The sequence below is a fragment of the Leuresthes tenuis genome, unplaced genomic scaffold (genome assembly GCF_036924035.1).
Source record: "Leuresthes tenuis unplaced genomic scaffold, fLeuTen1.0.hap1 SCAF_21, whole genome shotgun sequence".
In the NCBI taxonomy this organism is placed as follows: Eukaryota; Metazoa; Chordata; class Actinopteri; order Atheriniformes; family Atherinopsidae; genus Leuresthes; species Leuresthes tenuis.
Genome location: NW_027325375.1, coordinates 9,823,876 through 9,848,497, shown reverse-complemented (window position 1 = coordinate 9,848,497; position 24,622 = coordinate 9,823,876). Strand labels below are relative to the sequence as shown.

The following is a 24,622-nucleotide window of genomic DNA, read 5'->3' as shown; positions in this document are numbered from 1 at the left end:
TTGTTTGGACAACTTTTTCACAGCAATTAGAGAAACATGCCAGTTTTAGATGTATTATTTCTTCAAGCAGTTGAATACAACTTGGTGACTTGTATTGATCTCTTCCATGCTGTTGGTTTCTTAAAGATTTATTAAAATTTATACAACTCAATAAACTGACATGTGAAAATTTGCAAATAAGCTATCTAATTTTCTTTACTGTTTTCAAGTCAGTAATCAAACATGAAAAAAAAAAATAATGTGGCCTTGAATACTTTAGATTTTCCAGCACAACCTTGCTAATTAAGTAGTATTGTGACAGTGTTAGACATGGCATCATTATTAGATGAAAGTATCAGAAATCAGTTTATTTTCACCACATGGCACTTTGGTGGACCAAACGTTAGCGCAATGTCCAAATGCATCAAGTTTATTAAGTGAGGGACATTCATTACAGATACAGAATTTCTCAGATAAGAAACCCAAGACTCCTGTCAGAAGTTTGACTAGTTGTGGTCTCAGTAGCATCGTTAAATCACTTTTGTGGGGAAACCAGGCCAAAGTCTTTTTTGTTTGTGGCCTGATATTCAAAATCTCACTAACAAAAATTCTTAATGCTCCAGTGATTTTTACAAGCCAACTGAAAACAGAATAAACATCTATGATCAAGAGATATAGTGAAGCTACAAACATCTAGTATCCCGCTGGAGTTATATCATTGAATTCATTATGCCTTGAGCAACAAAACAGAGCACAGGGCACTGTGACAACAAATTACATCATTATTCATTCAAGACATGTCTTTACTTCAATGAATATTTAATATCATATGCCCTTTTCAGTGAGTATAAATCATTTGGTTCCACTTTCTCATAAGATACTCATGTGCTAAATATCCATAGATATTTGTCATTTATCATTAATAGAAACAACTTGATACATTTTGATCAAATCAATTTTTTCCTCTAGCATGACACTTCTGCTGGATTGTCTGCGGAATGGATTGTGTGTTCCAAGGCCAATGACTATTTATTAATTACTTACTTATGTCCATAACTGCTGTTTGTGGTGAATATTTGAATTTATAAAACATTACTGTTGAAATGAATGACTCTGTCTTGGAGCTTTCTGTTTACAGAAGTTAGCCCCTGATGGAAATGAAGATGCAAAATTGACTTTTTTATACAATTTTCTGACTTAACAATGATATCTTAAGGTTAGTAGTAGCTGTTTCTCATATGGTAGCTCCAGGACAGATATCTAAAAATGTACAAATCACTAATAAATTTTAGGGTACGGCATCTTTAACGCAATGCCACTTTTCAAATGTTTTGCGTAGTTGCTAAGAGATTTGAATTTTTAGGATTTGAGACACTAGGACTCTCGAACACATATTGTTTAAGAACCCAGCATGTGACGCATACTGTCTGTACTATCTTTTAGGTGGTGTATCTCTGGGTATCAATGCAAACGGAGAGAGGCTCAAACACTGGTTTGACTGCCTCAAAAACAAGGACAAAAAAATTGAGCGCTGGCACACGCTGACCAATGAGTTACCTGGCTCATTAAATGACTGAAGACCCACATCCTGTTGGCCCCTCACCCCACCTGTCTGACTGCACCAGATAGGACTCCTGCCTTCAGTTTCTGAACTCCTTTCCCCAGCTTCATTTTCTCTGGATCCTCTCTGGATCTCTTGGCCGCAGCAACGCCTGGCACCTCTCCCTGGGAACATGTGTCCTGTCAACAGGACTCAGCTAAAAATATTCAAATCTTATGTTTCACATCTTCCACATATATAACAGGAGTTGCACAGCTGCTCAGTGATGTTTCTTCTAAGAGATATTCAGTCAACAAAATGAATAAAGCCAATAGTAGAGTTTATTTTTAAGCTTTTCAGCTTTCTTGCATGATCAGTGAAGATAAAAGGAGCAAATGCTATCTATTTGATGAGATTTTTTACGGCAGCTGAATAAATTTCCCCAAGCCCTGAAACAGCAGAGAAAAGATCTCCCAGTGTTACCTTCTGGCTATGAAGAAGAGCACAACAGCAACTGGTAAAATAATGTAGAAACTTACAAAAGATGTAGCAAATATTTCCAAATGTGCAGAGACATTTTATGAAATAATTCTCATCTTCTGAAAATAAACCTCCCTTAGACAGCCTGGTTGACAGTAACATGTAGTATTGTAAAGGAGCAGCTGAATGAAAAGATGTTACACTTTTTAACTGATTGTAAAATGGTTAGTTACTGTAGGACCTTTACTAAAATCCCCCACAACTAACCTGGACCAAGCAGTTTGTCTTAGAAATGTATCCTTTAGTTGGAGTCATTTGACCACCGGAGAGCAATGTCATAGAAACGTTGAGGTTTTTGTCAATTCTTCTTTCTCCCAGGTTCTGGTCCAATCTGGAGTGGAAAATTTCAGATAAAGACTTATGGGTTTTTTGGTTTGTTTTTGTTTTTTTTGCATATACTGAAATGTCAAATTCAACCAGGGTTTTTACCAGTACAACATTATACAGATGTTCTGTGTGTAATCAGAGCTTGTCTTCAAATACTTTTTGATTTAAAAGCCTCAGTATGCTTCAACTAAACAAGGTTGTAATAAGGCCGTCTAATCGAGGTTCTGTGATAAACAACTTCATCAGCTGTAACAAATTTGTGTTTTGTGTTGAGTCATATTTAAGTGACAAAAACCTCTAGCTGCTACAGCAATCATAACTCTTGTTGTCTATTAGCAAAACAAGGTAATACTGTAACTGTAATAAAAGGAAAAAGTCCTAATAGGGAGACTTGAAATATGGATAAGGGGGTGACTGAATCACTGTGCCTGAAACTTCTTTCATTCTACTTTTACCAGAGGGCAGTTTTCATTTAACCACAGTAAAACCACAATATCTAACAGGGATTTCTGTGCCTGAACCTAACCAAACCTCCACCTTGGCAGATTTGGTGATTTATACATATTTAGGAAGGTTCTTATTAATAAAGTCTCTGTTGTGAGGGAAATAGAAACATGCTGACACATCAATCAAAGTGACGGCCACAGATAATGTATGCAGTTTGGAGAACTTGCAAGGCTGACTTCAGAGGCATTTAGGGTGTTACATGTGTTTGTACGCCTTTACTTTCAAACCTCTGCACACGTGCCCATACAGGTTGTAATATACAGGTTCCAAAAAGTTACAGAACTTCTGGGACAAAGATCCAAAAATCAAACCAAATGCTTTGACCCAAATTCATCTGGAAAGTCATTTGTAGAAACTGCTCAGTAAACTGACAAAGGACAAGCACTGCTTACTGTTGTTTCACAGATAATGATGAACTTAATTAACTTAAAAACCAGTTAGATTAGCAAAGTGGCAGCAGTCTGTAAATGCAAGATGTTCAGAATCACTCAGACTTAAGTCACACATGTAGAACTTGAAGATTGGCGATGGATTCTCACGTTATAGTGAAAACCACCTATCAAAGCTAAGACAGATTTTGCCTGCTGATTGCTATGATATAACTCTTAATGGATGTGCTGTAGGAAATCAGGCCTCATGTACTAAGAATTTTTTTATTTACCTTATGATCCAGACAGCAACAGAAAGCTGAATGTCACACATTGAATGTGTTTACTTTCCATAATACACTGTGACAGAGAGCAATGTAAAGCAGGGAGTTTGGCTTTGTAAAATGTGCAGGTTGCCTTGGCTACAACTTTAAGCTCCAAAGCATGACCGCTCAAAGTAGGACTGCATTTCAAAAATGACAAACACCTTGTTGAAGTATACCGAGGCTTTGATAAACAGTCATTGTTTGAAAGGAAAACTAGTAATCATGTCAACACAAAATTTCCCAAAAATCTAAGGCTTCATAAGGGGATGTTGATGTTGCCTAATTACCCGTAAGATGTCATTTAAAGAATTAAGAACATCTGCTTACTTGGAGATTACCAGGAGTCTCCCACTGATAAGCAGCTGAGCCAACAAAATAAACCAAAATCAAAATAAGCATTTTCCTTGTGACTGCCTACAAGTATTAATGACATCACAGGGACATATTCCCTGTGTCTTTTTGTAGACTAGACAATATGTGACAAGGCATAATGTCATTGTACAGCTCACTTGGATTTCTCTATGATTTTTCAGTGCAAGCCCTCATCTGTAGAGCTGCTTAGTTCCGTGGTAACCCTGATGCTAAGGCTCAGCAAATGTTGCCGTCTTCACTGTCATCCTAACCATGCTTAACAATCTGTGGTGTCTTATTTATAGCAAAAAAGCAAAAACAAAAAAAATCTATTGGGCAACTGTTGCTCAGGGGATCTAAGAGTGATTGTTTATCAGAGAGTCATTAGTTTGATCCCCAGCAACCCCTGTCCACCTGTCAACAAGTCATTGAGAAAATTACTGAGCCTCACAATGCCACCAATGTGATCACTGGTGTGTGATTGTGTGTATGATAGACAAAAAGTACTGCATAGGGTAGAAAAACTGTGTAGAGTGCTGTATGAATGTGTGTGTGAATGGGAAATGTGGTTGTAATAGGCACTTTGAGTGGTTAACAATAGTAAATAGTGCTAAATAAGTACAGTATATTGACAATTTTTTTTGCACACAGTCCTGCTTGGAACCAACAGAAATAATGGCCCTGTAGCCAGCTAACACAACTCAGCATCAGATCGCTACTCTAGTTGGTAGGTGACTGTAGCACACCAATAACCTGGTTGCAGAACATTTCTTGTCCATTTTGGTTATTTGTTGTCATGGGTTTCTTGTGCACCTGTTTTTGTAAGGAGTTCTGTTTACACTGATTCCATTTGGTTCTTTTTGGGAGCCGAGACTCTGGCCCAAACTAACACTGTTTTTTAACAAAATATCTGAAACTCTGTTCAGTTTGAACCCCAACTGTTCTCTGTTGGTCAAAAGTCCCCACTGTGGTCAAAAGTGATCTCTTAGGTGTGAGATTTGTTCTTGATGTTTTGTTTGCTTGTTTTGTGTTGTTTTTTTAAAGGGAAAGTAGGAAAATTGGGGCAATGGTCCAATGTGAGGGCCATAGTTACATCTAACACCAACTGCAACAAACAAAAAATCTAATTTCCCTATCTTTTTCTCCTAGAGACAGTGTTTAGTTTGTCCTCCATGGTCTACTGTAGTAACATACTGGTGGAGGTCCCATTGCATCTTTGCCTATGAATAGATCATGTTAAACTAAAGCTCACTGAATCTTTTATTTCAGGTGATTCTACACTGATAAAAACAGAGATCATGACATAGTTCACTATGATCCAATTTAATCCAAATCATCCCAATTATAGTTGAACTCATATGATACTAGTTCATGAAAAATAGCACTAAAGAAGCCAACAGATCGCATCAAATCTTCACTTCTTTTTAATAAATGTGAATATTACAGTTACAAATATTATGTTGCATTACTGATACTACATCACCCTAAATGTTACTCTTTGGAACTACAAAGTAGAAAATGACTTTTTCTTTCATACAGGGAGTTAGTTGATTGCCGCTGAGTCAAACTGAGGCAGATGGTCTGTTGAAGCGCATTATTGTGTTACAGAACCTGTGAGTTAATGTCAGCAAAAAGTTGGAGATAGTTTTGGATATGAAATCTCATGTGCACACAAAGATTCTGATGATTCGTGGGCATTTTCAGCGCAGAGGTGGAAACATCCACAGTCACAGGGGAGAGCAATCACATCCCAAAGCCGTGGTTTACAGTGTAAGAGGCTGTAATCAACAGCACAGTGAAGGTTCAATGGGTGACCCGCCAGGTGAAAATCACTTGTCAAACCACAACACCACATGATTTGGTAGCTCTGTGGCATCTGTGCAGCTTATTGTTTACACTACAGAAAATGAGTTTTCTCAAAAAACACTACAAAGAGGATGAAAACCACTACTGTATGTCAATTTTGAAAAGAGAAAGTTTACGTCAATTATAAAATACTGTTAACAATAATCAAAGCATGTCTTGTTTACAACAGCCTATTCTTGCAGAATTTCAAGTTTGCTGCTGAAAGGGCCAACAGGCCCCTGCTGAAGTCTCTGTGATTGCTCAGTCATGCAATGCAAGCTTTGCTAAGATGGCCGGGAATGAGAAGGGCATAATTTTTAATATAATCGCTACTCTACAATGTATATTGTTACTATGTTGTTGCATTTGTTGAGGTTTTTCTAATGTAAGCAGCTCCACTATTGATATACCAAAACGGAATGTATGTTTAACCCCTTCTATTCCACAGTATTCCTCTGAGAATGTGCACCTTAGCGCTCTGTGTTATTGATCTTGTTCATCCACCCAATCTGAAGCTCTTTCGAGCACACATATCTGAGAGTAAAGATGGTTTGAACTCAGAACCCAGCAGCACACTGCCAGGGTCTATCGTTTAAGTCATACATTAAAATGGATACATTTTTATTTTTGAATAATTTTTTTTTTCTTTCATTCTTTCTTTTAAGAATTCATGTTGCAGTTTAATACCCTGCAGTCCTGAAAACTTGCCAGGTCTTAAAACTTAGATCAGTAGTGCATGCCATGTATTTAAGTTTGAGACTGCAGTGTGACCTTTACTGCATTACCCGCACACATCCACCTTTCTTGTAAATTTCCGCCATGCACTGGCTGCTAACACGGAAACGGCATACAAATGGTTCAACAGTCAGGATTCCTGTCAGGCTCGCAATTCAGTTAACAGCTTTGTGTCATTACCTCACGTCACTATAAGTGATTGGCCTGGCATGTTTGTTCTTAGAAGCATGTCGATTCTGTCAGTGTGGCTGGCTGTTTTAGTAATCACATCATTTCAACTCACTGATTACAGCTGGTCAATAGTGAGGAACAGCCTAATGTCCCTTTGTTCAGTTATTGAACCTCCTTCACCCATATTTTTGATATTGATATTGTTTAGCTTCCTTTTCACACAACCTAGAATTCACTTTGAAAATAATTTGATTTTGATATCATACCTTCACAGCTGGAAATTAAACTTTTTATGCATCCAATCATTTCTCTTTTTGTTTTTTGTTTTTTCATGTGTGTTAACCGCCTCTTCAGACATATTGATTTGTGAGGCACAACCCCACTGTGAAACCTTGCTGGCATCTCAATATCCTCCTTGACACGGTGATCCCTCTCTCTCTCTCTCTCTCTGGTGAATATGTAATGAAGACAACCAACATGTGATTTTGATTTTGTAACCTGTCTGCCTTTGTATGCAAGCTCAATATTAGCAAAGAAAAAAAACCTATCTGCATGCGTATGTTCATGACTTTGCCTAATGTTTGATACTGTTTTCTGTATAAACAAACAAAATATATGATCGTGGAAGCTCTAAGATTGCGCTAAAAGTCAGTCTTTCTTCTGGACAACATTTTGTACCTTTGAACACTATCGCATCGACTGTTTGGCTGCTGTATTGACTATCTGGAAGTGTGACTTGATGTGAATTAAAATCTCTTCTTTGTTGTTTTGTTTCCTTTTTAACACTCAGGCACTTGTTTTCATTTTTCTGGTTCCCTGAATGTATGACTATAAATGCATTGTATCAAATTATATTTTAGTCCTTTGCAAAACAGAAAGATTTTTGTGCCTTTTCTTATTTCTATTGGTGTATTTTGATCATAAAAGTCACTTTCTTTATGTATTTTCTCTTAGTTTTAAAAGAAAAAAAAGTTGGCCACATTTGGGATTGTCTGCCGGTTTCACATTTGTCCTTATCTGGTTGATACAAGGTGTCACAAATAAGATCCGAGTTTTTGGGCTGAGTCTTATTCAGCACCTATGAAGTACCCTTGGGGACCTGTGGACAATTTTCAGGCCATCTGTAACCCACAATTGCCCCACACACAAATGTTGGTGAAGTGCAAAACACTACAACAAAATAGGACATTTCACAAGATTTCAGAGAACAGAACAAAAGTGAACAAAACATAAATCACAAAAAAGGAAAACACAGCATTGTTTCAGAAAATTTAATATTTAGGAAACATATTTCACAAAAACAACAACATTTGAAATCCACACCATGTGACATAATACATTACTTAACACGATCCCGTTTCACAAAACAAACAGAGCCACATGTCATAAAACAACCGAAAAAGAGAAAACATATTCATAAAAACAGAGAAAAAAAGACAAAACTCAAAATAAAACAAATAGTTTTTCATTATCTTTATTTATTTATCTGTTATTCATTACGTGTGTGTGTGCGTGTGCTTCGAATATCATAGCCACCATGATTTTGCCCCTATGAGTCATTCCACTCTAGAAATCTGTAAGTGAAGGTGTCAGATGTGGTATAATTTATGTAGCTCATCAGACTTCATGCAAATGGTGCAAGCAGCAGGCAGTTCCTGCCACCTCATGGATACTGGTGTTCTGTGTTTTGACTGGAGAGCAAGAGGAGATGCGTGACTGCTGTGATTGCTGTTAAAAAGAGGCCAGCTTATCACGCAAGGTTAAGTCTGTAAACTTAAAAGCTTAGATAGCAAGATACCATTATGGGATCTTTAGGGTTTCATCTCATTTAAACCTGTCGAAATGAAGCATGTAGAAAATGAATGACTACGATGGACCTCTGTCGCAAACAATGGACGTAAAGTGTTTTGTTATATTCATCTAAGCTGAATGACAATATTTTAAAGTGCTATTCTATTTAAAATACTGGACAATTTGAAGATGCTAATTAAACAAATCGGTTCTTAAAAAGTTAGTTTACAAAATTAACCTTATGAAAGCGATGTTAACCAGATGACAAATCAATGTTATTTAAACCTCCTTATCAAACTTGACACTTAACAGTGTTCTGATGTCTTATTCATCTAGCAGTGAGAGCAGTTTCTATTCAGAACCAGGCTGTATTGTACATGGCCATATAAATGACAGGGTAGTTTTTCAAGCAGCTCCACGTGGACATTGCAAGACCATTCAGATCTCCCTTTTGTCCCTTAAGCTAAGCCACCCTTGCAGAAAACTATAAGGCTGCACAGATCTGACTGAGATACTGAGAGCAAAAATAAAAATCAGCTAGCTGTGTAGCTGCCTATTTCTTTGTTCCTTAATCATCCATTGCGACCCAAAATGGGCCAGCAGAAAGAGATGCTGCACATTGGAAAAAATAACTTGTTCAGCTGACCAGTATTTTTCCATGTGAACAATAAATCAAATGAATATGTAGATTAAATGACTAGGTTCATTACTTCATAAAAGACTCCCAGTTACAAATATAATAGCTTTAGAAGATGCTAGATCCTTTGCTTAAACAGTAAGGTACAAGCCAGAGAATATGCTAAATATATTATAAGCCAGGCTGTGAATTAACCAGGAAATGATTGCCATTCTGTTTTCTATTTGGAATCGTTATCCTGTCAGTGATTAGTGATGTAAAACACAGTGTAACAAATACCTGTTTAGATATTCAAACATGATCAAACACATCTTTATAATCAATGTAATTAAACAGATAAAGAAAGCTCGGTCTGCTCTGGAGCCCCTGGACCTGATTGTAAAAAGAAGAATCCTGTCACCGCTAGAGCACCAAAGGTAAGGTGGACTCTTAAGCAAAACCCAGTGAGGATAGTTAAAAGTGTAAAATGTTTATTTAACGGAGGAGATTGAGCTGGAGAATCAGGGAATCTGTACAAGAATGTCTACTCCTACTGGAGTAGAATGTCAGAGAGATATTGGGCAGAGCCACTGGTCGTCCGGTCGTCTGGTGGTGTTGGAGCAGCCATGTGGAGGAAGGTGGACAGGCAGGCAAGAGGTTGAATTAAGTTATCCACAGGTTTACACGTAGGAAGCAAGCAGGAAACACAGGTGAGCAAACCACCTCTTGACCAACAGTGAGATAGGTCAAGTAGGAGGCACAGAAGAAAGTTGATCAGGTAAGTGCCGCAAGGTGGCCTGATCCCCATACTGTGGAAGCTGACAATCTGGCTGAGACCAAGTGCACATGCTGGTCCTGGAGAGCAGCTCTAGTGATGAGGCTGAAGAAAAACAGGTGTGAAAGCAGGCAAGCTGAAGCCCAGACTCCACCAAAAGACAAATTCCAAGCCTGCCCAGACCAACCTATGGCTAAAGGGAAAAAACACCCAAAAACACAGTAAACTAGAGTCAAATTGTGCACAAGCTAGTAAACATAAAGATCAAGACTGACCATCCTCTTTTTAACATCAAGTTAAAATAATGGAGTGTGATCAGTTTGCGGCTTCTTCAGCTCCACTGTAATACAGAGAGATACAGGAGGTCCTTCCTGCCAGCAGCAATAACTGTTCATAATGAAAGATTATAATGATTGCTTAATAAAAACAAATAAGTCAAATAAAGTCTTTTTAAACATTAATTTAATCAAATGAATTACTTGTAAAAATCCACTGCAACTGACTCCATAAAACTAATATATCATTATATGTATTTGGAAGTATCATAATATGTCTACTTTGATAAATTAGCCAGAAAACAGGGTTGAATTATGCGAAGGATCAGATTTCAGCACAATAATGGCTTGTTAGTTTGCAGGTCTTGCATTTGAGGTGCCATTTAACATGGTTATCTTATCTTATATAAAGTCTTGTCTCTGTCTGGTTTGTCCTGCTAAAACTAGGACCACCCGTTGTTAAAAAAAATGTATGTAGATACATAATGAATAAAAAGTACAGTGAAATACAAGAGAAAAGAACTGAGAGAAGATTGCAAGATTTATGAAAATGTAATAAAACAATAAAAACATTCGTTACATTTTGATCAAAATGTATTTATTGATTTAATAATTTGCCTTGTCATTTATTTATTAATCTGTTTTTCCATAATTTTTCTTTACTATTTTGTCTAACATTTAGCTAAATTAGTAGCTGATTGTTAAACATAGTTGCGCATTTGGTAACTAAAGAAAATGTTTTTTTCCTCACTCAGGATCTAGTGGGGATTAAAGCAGAGCTAAAAGGAAAATCTAATGCAAAGTTAGCTAGCTGGTTAGCTAACAAGAATTTCGCCCTCAAGTAGCCAACAAATTCATCATTTAAGCTTTAAATTAATTCTAACAATTAGCAGGTAAATCAAATGCAATCATGCAAATTGGCAAATCTATGGACTGTTTTTTTTATGAAACATGCCAACATGTAGGCTTCAGGACAAGTAGCAAGTTATTTAATTTCTTAAGATGATGTAGAAGATCACATTAATTCCTGTGTAACACATAGAAAGTGGATTTTTGTATGACAGTCAGCATTAGACAGATATTTTTAAGGATGTACAGAACTTTGGGAGATGGCCATTTGCTTTTCTGTCAGAACTCTGACCTTTTATGATTTATGTCTTTGGGCACAATAGAAAATGAGTACATTTTAGCTTTCAACCATCTATGGAAAATGCATGGAATGATGAATGAGTGGCATTCCTGTAGGTAAAGAGGAAATAGGAAACATTACAAGCTATCACAAGATTAATGTAGTAATCAAAATGAAATGAGTTCATAAAGTTAATAATTTCCTTTTGCCAAAGCATTCTCAGCAGTTTTAATCAAAATATCTTTGGTGACTGAACATTAGAAAGGGTGGCTGAGAGTAAGTGACAGTGTTTATACCTGATCTGGTGATTTATGTTTTCAAAAATGTAGTATTTTGTGACTATGACAACCACAAACACCATACAGTATCAAGAGGTCAATCCACTTTATTTTTTTTTAATTATTAATTTATTTATCTATGATCAACTGAAAGGGAGGATTCTGGCAGAAACTCTTCACAGTCATATCATATATGAGCAGAGTAAGTATAGTAAGCATAGTGTCACATGTTGGAGGTGGCGAGGAAGGAAGACCCAAGTGTAGACACAGATTGGAAGCCAGGAGGTTAAAGGAAAAGAAAAAGTATTTATTTTTTTAAAAAAAGGCACGGCAAAGCCGGATAACCATTTCCAAAAGAACACTAAAAAACAAAACCCAGGAACTGACAAAAACAACAAGGAACAAAAATTAACTGGGGAAACAAAACGCAACAGCAACCCCAGAGGACAACCTGAAGAGAACAGAGGATCTGACAAAGAATTAATGAAAACCAGGAGTTTGAATACAGAGGAGGGTGATTGGTGAGTGAAGACGTCTCAAGGAAATAACACAGGTGAAGGGAGTGGAGCTGATGACCAGGCTGAAGAGAGACTGAGGAAGTGAGAAAGTGAACATGACTGAGACAAGACAGAAAAAACACAAAAGACATAGTTAAAAGACAAAACACTCTTTTTTAAAGGAAAAATAGGTGACAAAAGGAAACTTTAAAGGAAAATCAAAATGGGTTGAAAACACTGACAAAAGCTTTGATTTGAGCAATATCTACAAGTAGAAAACTATGAAAACTGTTTATTAAGCTACTGTCAACAGGGTTGTAACAGTCCATATTAAATCAGAATGTATTTTCAAATGCATATATGGTCTTTCTAGTACTGTGCATCACTTTGAGATAGATACTGCCGATTAGAATTTTTTTTATCAATTAATCTTATTATATTATTATCATGGATGGAAATTTATGTTTTCAACTTCATTCCCACTGCTGTACTTTAAAATCCATCCATTTTCTATACCTGCTTAATCCAATTAAGGGTCGTGGGTGGGGCTGTGGGGTAAAGGTAAGGTAAAGGTAAAGCCTGCCAAACATAGAAACAACTCATTAGTGCTGCTCTTCACGGAAGTCTTTAGTAAAAGGCGACAGACTTGTACGTTATGAAGAGAAACAAGAGTACGATTATCCATCACTGCGGGAGCAGGGCATCAGGCTAGTTGACATAGCCACCTTCCCCATGGTGAGCTTTGCTTGGTTGAGACGCTTGCTCCCCCCCCTTGCTCCTCGGCTGAGCAAGTAGGAACAATCGGGCCCTATTCGATGGCTGCAACACCTGAAAGAGATATTGATGCGAGACCCGATCAAAAGCTTTTTCAAAGTCTAAATTCAAGATGACAAGATGGGTGTTTCTGTCTCTAGCGTAATCAATGATGTCTTGAATCAGTACGAGGCTGTCAGGGAGTTGTCTCCCTGAGATGGCACAAGCCTGGTCTGGGTGAATTACCTCCTCTAAAACAAAGGACATCCGTGTCGCTAAAACCTTGCTAAAAAGTTTACTGTCAAAGTTTAAAAGTGTGATGGGCCTCCAATTATTTAGGTCAGTCTTATCATTTTTTTTTATAAAGTAGAGTCACTATTCCCACTCTAAAACTGTCAGGCAGTCGGTCAAGTTTTTCAAAATCTTTAAAAACATCTAAAATGTCTGATGATAAAAGGTCCCAAAAGGTCAGATAGAATTCTGCAGGAAGCCCGTCTAAACCCGGAGCTCGACTTCTACACGGTGGTGTGGTGGTTAGCACTGTCGCCTCACAGCGAGCGGGTTCCAGGTTTAATTCCTGGCAGGGGCCTTTCTGTGTGAAGTTTGCATGTTATCCCCATGTGTGTGTGGGTTCTCTCCAGGTCCTCCAACTTCCTCCCACTGTCCAAAAACATGCATGTTAGGTTAATTGGTGTCCCTAAAATTGTCCTTAGGAGTGACTGTGAGTGTGTATGTGGTTGGGTCACCAGTCCATCACAGGGCCACAAAGAGACAAACAAGATGCACACTCACTCCTTTGGACAATTCAGTGTCACCAGTCAGCTTAACATGAATGTTTTTGGATGGTGGGAGGAAGCCAGAATACCTGGAAAGAACACACGCATACATGGGAAGAACTTGAAATCTAAACCTCCAGTTTCAAAACTGAAATCAGTTAAGAAGTATTTTCAATTATTGAATTGTTATTTATTCAATTTGCACTATTGCTTTTTGTGTCATACCCCTTTTAATAATGTCAGGTCCCAAAAATACCTCCATAAGATACAGCCGTTTCACCATGCATCATCGCTCATGACTTTACTTAAAAGCCTCCTGTCTCCTACAGATCTACAGTATTTCAGAAGATGAAACAAAACCTTTTCAAGTGTTTTGCTGAAATTGCTTTGTGGGTCACAGACCCGACAAGAGGACAAGTGACGTACCGAGTCACAAAATGAAGAAGACCCTACATACCACACAACTTAATAACAAGAAATATGATTCAGAAAATATAGAAACAGAAAGTAAATTAGGGAAATTTAAATTAGTGATTATCAAATTGGTGTACAATAATCGAGGAACACAAGTGAGGCTTTCCTAATCAAATATGTGCTGTTTTAGCATTTTCACTTAGCTCTAGTATGTGGTTTACTTTAATACTCTCTGTGGTCATTTAATTTTTTCTTTTTTGCTATTGTTATACTTTCTGCACATGCAAACCTTAACTTTTTTTAGACATACTATTACAACTAGTGCAGTTTAACGAACAGAAATCTGTTGATAATTTATTTGATAGTTGATACTTGCATAACCTTCAAGCTAAACTAACAGGCCTTGGTATTTTGTGATCTTCAGAGTGTACAAAGTCCACTCATGCATGGAGATTGGTGTTTGCACAGATCACAGTTGTGTGCAATTATGAAGGGAGGTACCTCTAAGATGAGGTCTGAGCCCTACCCACACCCTGGTTGTTCTCAGGATTTCATCTGGGTCACGGGGAAGAGATTAAAGCTTAACCGCGTCCTCCATTTTACCTGCTTCTCCGTCTGAGACTGTTTCTGAAATTATAGAGAGCAGCAAGAACACTTCAGCATGCCTGCAGCGACATCACTCAAGGCTTTCCCTGTGTTCTCTTTTTCTTCTTTTTTTTTTCATTTTTAATCACATTCCAAATGTCTCATCCAAATTCATTTCATCAAATTCAAGACTGAAATCCATGGCTCTTATAATCCTCGCTCAAAGTGCAAATATCATGAGCACCCAATGACACCCGATGATTCATACATACAGGTTGACTCATGCATTCACTGTATTTACAGGGTACTAAACACAAAACAAATACATCTTCCTATTCATTAGCTGTCCTGTTCAGTTCTTTGACAATATGTATGGTTTATCAACACAATACATGCATCCTGAACATGAACTACAGGCTGAAATACAGCAAATACTGTAAACCAATATAAAGGTTTATTTCTTGCATGATTAGATTTGTTGGAATGTATGCAATGGGCACTAACAATTCCACCTCGCAGGGGAATGGAACAGAGAAGAAGGTGAGGTTTCCTCTTGCTGAAGAAAGTAAAGATGAAACTGTATCACAAAAACCCAGAAAGATAATCCAGAACAAGTTGAGCTCAAAAGAGGACCCAAATGTGCACACCTTGATCTTATGGCAAAATAGTGATGAAACCAAAATTATGCAAATTTTGGTCACTCAGCAAAATATTGTATCTCAGTGGTTTGTTTTGTTCGTGTCTTCAGCATGTTTTCTGTTTTTAAAAAAAGCAAATTCTATATGAGAATGTCATATACCCTAAATGTCAATTCATGGCTCGCACTTCCGTTCAGCCACAAATTTTGGCTGTAAATTTTGACATTTGCATGGGTCCAACCAGTCTTCTGTGGCCTATCTCACGCAGCCCAAATTTTTGTAACCACATGGACAGAGTGCACCAAATAGAGTGTGTGCCTATATTGATCTCTATTCAGAAAAACGTTATATCTGAAATAGAAGACGAGGAACTGAAGAACAACATGGCTGCTTGATTTGATTAGAGACCTTGCAGGTGAATCAACACTATCTACACCTTTTCAATCTAATATACTCTTATAACATGTCAATGGAAGGGATGTTTAGTCACAGCAGACCTAACAGGTAGTTTGTCTATGATCTCAATCCATGTCTGCAAAGTCTTAATTGATTTCCATACGAGACGTGGAAAGAGTGTATTCCCTTGAACCAACAACTTTTTACAAGTAGACAGGATTCCATTGACTAATGAAGCTCATCTAAAGCAATCTTTTAAGACATGTTCAAATAATTTGCAAACAAATATGTGAATCTTTTTAATCTTTTGCAAAGCTTTTTTCCTTGACCTCATTAAAAACATCATGGGGAAAAAGGACTTGGGAAATACAGCCACGCTGCACTGAGAATTCGCCCACACTTACTGTAAGCTGTGATGTGGGTCTCCAGCACTGAAACTACAAATGTACATTAAAATCTTACAAAAAATGCTAAGTCTGTGGCAAGTTTATGTCGTTAAATAAAAATTATGTCACATACAGTACCTTGCAAAAGTATTCACCCCCTTGGTTTTTTACCTGTTTTGTTACATTACCAACCTGTAATTTAAATGTTTTTAGATTTTATTTTATGTGATGGATCTTCACAAAAATAGTCTAAGTTGGTGTAAGGAAATGAGAAAAATATAAGTTTTTAGAAAAATAAAAAACTGAATAATTGGCATGTACATATATCCACCCCCTTTGCTATGAAGCCCCTAAAAGGTTCTGGTGCTTTCAAAAGTCACATAATTGGTTAAATAAAGTCTGACTGTGTGCAATCTAATGTCACATGATCTGTCAGTATAAACACACCTTTTCTGAAAGGCCCCAGAGGCTGCAACACCAATAAGCAAGAGGCATCACACCATGAAGACCAAGCAGCTCTCAGGGACAATGGGGATGGGGTTGGGTTCTAAAAAAATATCCAAATCTTTGATGATCCCCCGGATCACCATCAAATCCATCATCTTCAAATGGAAAAAATATGATACCACAACAAACCTGCCAAGAGAGGGCCCCTACCAATCACCATCAATCACAGACATTAAACGTTAAACAAAGAGGCAGTACAGAGACCAAAGGTAACCCTGAAGGAGTTGTTGAGTTCCGCAGTAGAGACTGGAGTATCTTTCCCTCGGACCACAATAAGCCGTACACTCCATAGAGCTGGGCTTTATAGACAGTGGCCCAAAAAAAGGCCATTATTTAGTGTTAAAGATAAGTTTGGCATGTTTTGAATTTGCCAAAAGGCATGTAGGCCACTCCCTAAATGTATGGAGAAAGGGGCTCTGGTCATATGAGACTAAAATTTAACTTTATGGCCACCAAGGAAAGCGCTATGTCTGGCGCAAACTCAAAACATCTCATTATCCTAAGAACACCATCCCACAGTGAAACATGGTGGTGGCAGCATCATGCTGTGTTGCTGTTTTTCAGCAGCAGGGACTGGGAAACTGGTCCGAGTTGAGGGAAAGATGGATGGTGCTAAACACAGGGATATTCTTAAGCAAAATCTATGTTAGTCTGCCTGTGATTTGAAACTGAGATAGAGGTTCACCTTCCAGCAGGACAATGACCTGAAGCGAACTGCTAAATGGTGCAAACTCTCAAACAATCCATTTTAATTCCAGGTTGTGAGGCAACAAAAGGTGAAAAATGCCACGGGGGGTGAATACTTTTACAGACCACTGTATATCATATTAGAGATCATATAGAATATTACTTTATGATCAAAGTTCATAACTGAAAAAGGGACAATTCGACCAGACTCAAGAAGATTTACCTCATAGCGAAAAGTAAATGACAACAACTACAGTGTAGACATCCACATGAGGAAAATAGAAAGAGCTCTTTTTAAGGAATTACTTTAATCGCTGAGAATACCTAGCATATTAAATTGCACTGGAAATGTTAGCTTGTAGGCCTAAAATTGAGCAGTTAGGGCTATAATTGAGCAATAAAGTAATTACTTAGTTTGTTTGTTATTTTTGAAAAGGTTCAAGTGTGCATGGTCTCCCCATGTATGTGTGGGTACTCCGGCTTCCTCACACTATCCAGGAACATGCATGTTAGGTTAATTGGTGTCTCTTAAATTGCCCTATGGAGTGAGTGTGAGCATGTGTGTGGTGGTTTGTCTCGTTTGTCTCTGTGTGGCCCTGTGATGGACTGGCAACCTGTCCAGGGTGTACCCCACCTCTCACCCGATGACCGCAGGGATAGGCTCCAGCCCCACCCATCCATCCATTCTGCGACCCGACCGATGGATTAAGCAGGTATAGAAAATGGATGGATGGATGGAAAAGGTTCAATGCCAAGCTATCTTTGCCTCAACAATAACAAATGAATAAACAAAAAAGTGTTGTTTTTTTTCATGTAGCTTTACCAGTCTAATTCACTTTTGATGATAAAAAAAAGTATCTCAAATTCCTCTAAGATTTTACATTACTGTTTTGCACCATAGGTTTTCAATGTACAGGTTAATGCCAACTCCGTTCCTCTTTGTGTTGACTCTGATTAAACGGACCATAAAGTAGGAAATGGGTTGAGTTTTTCGAATATACAGAAAGAACCAGAAACCAGTTTCAGTGTAATCATTTGTCAGTTTTGACTTGTGGTGATAGGCCTTTTTCAGGGGTTTTGGAAGTGTTTCAAAAACTTACCACAACTTATTTTTTTGATATGGGATTTTATAGAATTACAAGGTTTTCTGACTGAATAGTTTGTCCAGGTTGTAACTGCACTGCACAGCACAGCTTTGGACTGTTATATAGTTCACCTGTTGTTCATTTGGATCTTGTTTTACCTGACCAGTATGAATACTTGCACTCTGCATATATGACTTATACATGAGTGAATATACATTTCATCAAAGGATCACTTTATTTTCCCTCTTGTATTTGTCTAAAAGACTCTCAGTTTAGTTATCTTTTATAAATATTGCGACACAAATATGTCATAACATTCACATATCTCCATCAAATGATGCTTAAGTATCAGATAAATTGTTCTGGATAGTTGACTGATTTTAACTATTTAATGACCTACTTTTTTGTCTTGCAAACAAATACAGCAGACCATTTCCAAGTATCTTATGAAAGAATTTCTTTCCAAGCTATCTGCTCACCCTCTTTCAGACAGACTGTCTGTGTTTATTGGCATCACTTTTGTCGACTGGCGACTGTAGAGCTGTGCAGAAGAGTTGCACAAAACACAGAGTCAAGGGACTTTAATGTCTCATCTCATATGATGCAACCTCAGTTAGTTAGTAAAGAAGCTGGAAGCTTGTGTTTATTTCCATTCTGGTATTCTGTTGTGGTGTATGTGGTTTTTGGCAGTAAGATACGATATCAAATGTGATATAGAGGTCATAAGAGTGCATGGAAAGGCATGAGAAAAAGTCTGCGGCCCAATTTCAGTACCCCAACTCCCACACCTCAAAAAAGTCTCGCAGACTTTAACTGACATCATCTGCGACTGTCTGAGTGCTTCTAAAATTTTGATTACGATCAATGAGAGTAAATATTTCGGTTGACTTTGAAAAGTGAGACTGATATAACATGCTGTAAAATGGTTGAAATGTGTACTTCGTAGCTCTGAGGTTGAGGCAGCTGTGAAAAACAGCAGTGATTTTGTGGTCAATAATCAAAACTTTTACCATTTTCACAAATAGTTATAATTCCTATAACTCTCAGTAGTGAAACTGTTTCTTTTAGATTCATTGAATCCTTCAAACCATTATCTTTGAAGCTTTAGAAGTATCTTTAGAACCTGATTTGTATTTAGACTGTTTTCCTCCAGTCGAACTCTCTGAGCTAACAACAGCAATAGTATTTTAGACCCAATCCCAACCAGACTATTCCAGGAGGTTTAATCAACACTTGCATCCAGATTTGATCAGTCTGTCTTTGTTGACCGGATATGTATCTCAGACTTTAAAGGTCGCTGTAATTAAACCTCTACTTAAAGAAACCTACTCTTGATTCAGAAGTGTTAGCTAATTGTTGACCTATATCCAATCTCCCTTTCATGTCTAAAGTTCTTGAGAAAATTGTTGTGATCACTTTTTGTGAACAGTTTCAGTCAGGATTCAGAGTGCATCATAGCACAGAAAAAAATCACTGGTGAAAGTAACCAATGATCTCCTCTTAGCCTCTTATAGCGGACTTGTGTCTATTCTTGTCCTCTTGGATCTCAGTGCTGCATTTGATATGATTGATCACAGTATTCTATTACAGAGACCTCAACATGTTATTAGGAATAAATTAACTACATTAGGCTGGTTTAAGTCATATTTATCTGATAGATTCCAGTTTGTTCTTGTAAACAAAGCATCTTCCTTGCACACCAGTGTAAGTCATGGAGTTCCACCAGTTAGATACACCAGTTATCCTAACATGCATGTTTTTTGGACGGTGAGAGGAAGCATCTACAGACTCGTAAAAAAAAAAAAGAAAATTAAAAAGGGACATCCACTTTAAATTGAAAATTGAATTATGTCAGACCATGATGAAAAAATAAATTAAATAAAATGGCTGAAAAGCACAGTGGCTCTCTCAAAAATAAATACGCTCTGGGCTTTACTTTTTGTAAGGGATTTTTACATCCTTTAAGAGAGCTATGCATAAGTAAATGCTTCAAATTTTAATGCAACTCTAATGCAATGTTGTAAAAAGTGGCCCACAATTTCTCCACAATGATGTAAGAGATCGTTGACATCCTACTGACAATGATTACTTTAAGTTACTGCAGCTGGTTGGTTCTACAAGCTGTTGACTCAGTATTTAGCACAATGCTTCTGCTTTTGGCTTAGCTTTTGTTGTGTCTGTGAAACAGAACTCAGGACCAGACGATCTTTTTTCTTATATCCTGATGTACAACTTTAGAATTGAAAGAGGACGTCCTTTGTTTGACATAAATGTGTTTCTTTGATATTCCCTTTCTTCTACACAAGAACATGTCTTGCTTGGACTTAAAGAAATAAAAAATCTTGACAATGATGATGTGCTTGTACAAAATAACATGTGATGAGGCTAGCAATATTCACGCATTCAATTGTTTGTCAAGATATACAATTAAATCTTAGTATTGTATAACTACACTATTGTCATTACTAGAACATTTCTGTTTGTCTCCAGAATTTTATCTGTCAAGATTTATAAGTAGCAATGAATAAATTAAATGGTAATAACTGAAATGATTCAGTGGAGCTAAACAGTAAGTACCTAATATATTTCTGTTATTGTTTGTTTCAAACACTTGTCTGAAGACTAGTTGTACAGAAGCTGCTTGTTTACAAGTGAAACGCTCTCCTTCTTGGTCAGATATATTGACATTGTGGTCTCAATTATCGCACTGTAGTAGTAATATGGCTTCTCTGTTACAACTAATTATTCTCGTAATTGGATCCTTGGCTTGAAATGCTGTCAGCTACAGACAAACACTACAGCCCTCTTTAGTGTTATTAGATAAAGTTTTAGCTGTCAAAGGGTTTGGACTTTGAAATGAACAGCAAGTGAAGCCTTGGAGTCAAAGGGGTGGTTAGGATGATAGTAGGGAGGTCATTGTCATTGCTTATGTGATTAAAACCCACTCAAACTATAGTTTAATTGTCAGTGAAAGAAGCAGGGGAAAACAAAACATTTTGGTAATGTTCTGGATGTAGCAGGTGCAATTCAAATTCAGGATTAAGAAGCTCTTCACGGTGGCTCGCTTGGGGTTTGAGATCTTCAGGAAAGGATTAAAAGTTGGTGCACAGTTTCTTCATCAGGGCCAAAATACTCAACACATGATACAAAGGAAGCTGTGTAAGTCCTTAACCAAAATTCTACTAATGCTACTACCACATATGTATTAGCATTAATACATGTTTCTAAAATTTTTGAAAATAAGAGCTCATATGTCCAACAAATCTCTGCAGCACAAAGAACAACTTTATTGCAAGATCCAGTTTTCTTTTTCTCCAATTTTTCTTAGTGTTTATCACTGTATACAGTATGTAAATGTACATTATATTTTTTTTTACAAAATATGTATATTAGCTTCCACACTTGCAGTGCAGCCCTGAAATCTTCTGGACATGCTCTAGAAGAGTCACATGTAATAATGCAAATGTTGCATATTTTCGCTATGCTTCCTGCAGATATTACCATGAATGAGAACATGTATGAAAACAGCAAATATTCCTTCAGATCATTTGCTTAAAGCAAATATATGTGCTGATAGGAATTACCACCTCATACTCCTTCTAATGATCTGTATTTTCACTATCTTGTTTATATTGTGGAAATGTCCTAAGTCATGTATTTGTATTCATATAACGCTGTAAATATGACTGTGTCACTGCTTGATGATGTTTTTAAGCTGGGACATCTTCATACATGACAGTTCACTTATAATGAGGAGCTACAGTGTGATGGAGGAAGGGTCCAGGATGGTGTTCGGCCACTGAATCTCATAAAAGGACCACATGATAGAGTTTTAAACAAATTTACAATCCTTTCATATTTCTATCTAGCTGTCAGTTGGGGATGGTTAGTGTTAGACGTTTAAAACATGCTTAGATTTAGAGTTCATATACATGGTTAGAGTTTACACCTTTTAATTTCTGCTGTTAAGGTCCTGTTTTGTGAACTATCCTCTACATAAAATAACACTCTATATATATGTTGCCATCTCAACATATTCATCTCTGAATTGTGGCTCAACTAACATTTTTGGATATGTGGACAAATGTGCATATAATATTATGCTTTCTTTTTTTGTGTGTGAGTGACAACGGAGACGAAAATCTTGATCTTGGTCTGCATTCATTTTTTTATAAAATCTCTAGTGTTCATGTGCAAAAAACAGCCTAAGACACAGTAGTACACAATAGTTGCTGTATGCTGTAGCTCATTTTACAGCGACAAATTAGTTCAACAGAAATTTGACAGTCATATGAAATAAAGTTTCTAGTGGATAATGGTCATAAGTCCTGTGATTCTGACAATAAACACTTTACACTGTATGTTTCTGTCTGTCAACGGACACATTAGAGCAGCTATACCTGTCGGGTTAATGTTGCACCAAGAACTCTCAAGTAATCTAATTTCATAAACATTGATTTGGGAGTATGCACCACAGTAATAAAAAAGATTGAATGTTTTCTGTTAGTACAGAGTACACAAAATTGCGGTAACAGAATAATGCAGGAGGGACCTGTATCATTATACTTTACTGGTGTAGATTCCCAAATTTGTGACTGAGATGAGATTGCCGGGTTTCCAGAGGACCGGTGGTTTGGGGCAATTGCTTTTTTCCATTTAGCTGGTTTCAAAGGTTGAGAGGTTTCAGCTGCAGCAAAGCTAGTCATTGTGTAGCTGCAAAATCGGGGTTCATTAATCTCACTGTTGAAACCTAAACAATACAAAAAAACAAGGCAGTATGCTAGCTAAAAAAAAACAACAACAACAACAGGGGAGCTCAGTTACTGAGAACTGTGGATAACATGTACATGTGAAGAGTGTGTTCAAGGATGATGCTGGAGCTGTGTCAAAGGTTTTTTACCTCACAAGCCAGCTATTGTCCATTTTAATTTCACCCTTACAAGCTAAGAGCTTGTGTTTCCACAAGTGCCTCACAGCACAGTCCAACTCAAACACGAGAAAAGCAACAGGACGCCAATTATTGTGAATTTAACTTTAACAAACATACAGGTGCCCTTTAGGACATAGTGTGTCCCGTGGTAACATGAGACAGAACTGACATCCACTTACACAAATGTCGTTTATTCACTCACCTAATGCCAAACTGTGGCTGCACATGTAAATCACATCCTGAACACACATTCAAATCTGTGCATGTGAGTTCACTGTCAGTGATCACCAGTGCATAATCACAACTGAAATTTCTCAAGAAACATGAGACTAGATTTAGTTTCCCTTTTTCTTTGTAGTTTTTTCTTCTTTTTTTAGCTATAACCATAGGAGCAATAGGTTTAGATCTTTCCTCTTGTGCCTTGCAATTTATTTTAGTTGTTTCGCATTTTTCAAAACAATTTTGTGAAAGCAGATACAATGTATGCACTGTGAATTTCATCCTACATTTACTTTGGTCTTGAATGACAGCCCTTCAGAGACTGTCTTGACAATAGTCCTGAGCAGTAAAAGATGTAACCTCCTCTGCCTTTCATGATCATTGTATTGAATTTACTTGTTCACTGAATTAAATTAATTTGAATTAATTAATTTTAAAGCTTTTATCAACTAATGTCATTTGAAGGATAATAACATCTCGTTCATAGTACAGCTATGTAACTTTTAAACTGTGAATATTATATATTTGATTTAATTTTTTCATTGATTTATCAATGTATAAGTCATCATTTAATTTCTTAAAGTAACTGCAAAAACAGGTTTCATTTGTAGTTTCGCTGTTGGAACTTCTGATTCAAATGTGTACATGAAACACCATTTCCCATGATGCAGAGCTCCACTGCCGACCCGCCCCCTGCGTTTGAATGGCAAGTTGTTTGTTTCACTCCGACCAGCTGCTAACTATTCCAGTCGGAAAGCAAACATGGGGACCAGCAGTCTACCAAGTTTGACAAGTTACGTGAGGATGGTTAGAAAGTCACTTCTGCTTTCACATTTTTCTTCAGAATAAGGGCATTACGTTGTATTAAGTTACAGAAAACACACCATTTCTGATTAAACTCGTTACTCTTCCCACATAGCTAAGATTCAGTTAGCAGTCATCAAGTTAGATTAATTAGATTTGGCATGATTATTTATTTGGGTTCTAGATTCCATTTAATGGATTTTTTTTATTTTCCTGAAATAATGAATGAGTGCCTAAAAATCACTTGCTTTTTATGACCCCTGATCAAATATATCTAGACTTCTCGAGATATCATTAAGACATTACATGTAATTTAACAAAACAGGTAAAAATTGTTATCTCGTATGTTTCTACTTAGTATGATTTTACTTACTCGGTCTCTTTTAGGTCAG

The 24,622-nt window shown here is 37.1% G+C and overlaps 1 protein-coding gene and 1 non-coding gene across 2 annotated transcripts in view; one reads left to right on the top strand and one right to left on the bottom strand.

Annotated features, from left to right (window-relative positions):
- Positions 1–3,388, top strand: part of doc2b (double C2-like domains, beta) — a 146,033-nt gene extending 142,645 nt beyond the window's left edge. Inside the window, exon 9 of the mRNA XM_072374901.1 lies at positions 1,423–3,388. Within this exon, the coding sequence (XP_072231002.1) occupies positions 1,423–1,556 (134 nt within the window). The 3' untranslated portion in view covers positions 1,557–3,388. The remainder of the gene's footprint in view (positions 1–1,422) is intronic.
- A 9,225-nt stretch (positions 3,389–12,613) lies between these two features.
- LOC140280757 (U5 spliceosomal RNA) lies at positions 12,614–12,725 on the bottom strand. The gene has a single exon (XR_011909685.1). It is a non-coding gene; the product is annotated as a U5 spliceosomal RNA (small nuclear RNA).
- Between the last annotated feature and the right edge of the window lie 11,897 nt (positions 12,726–24,622).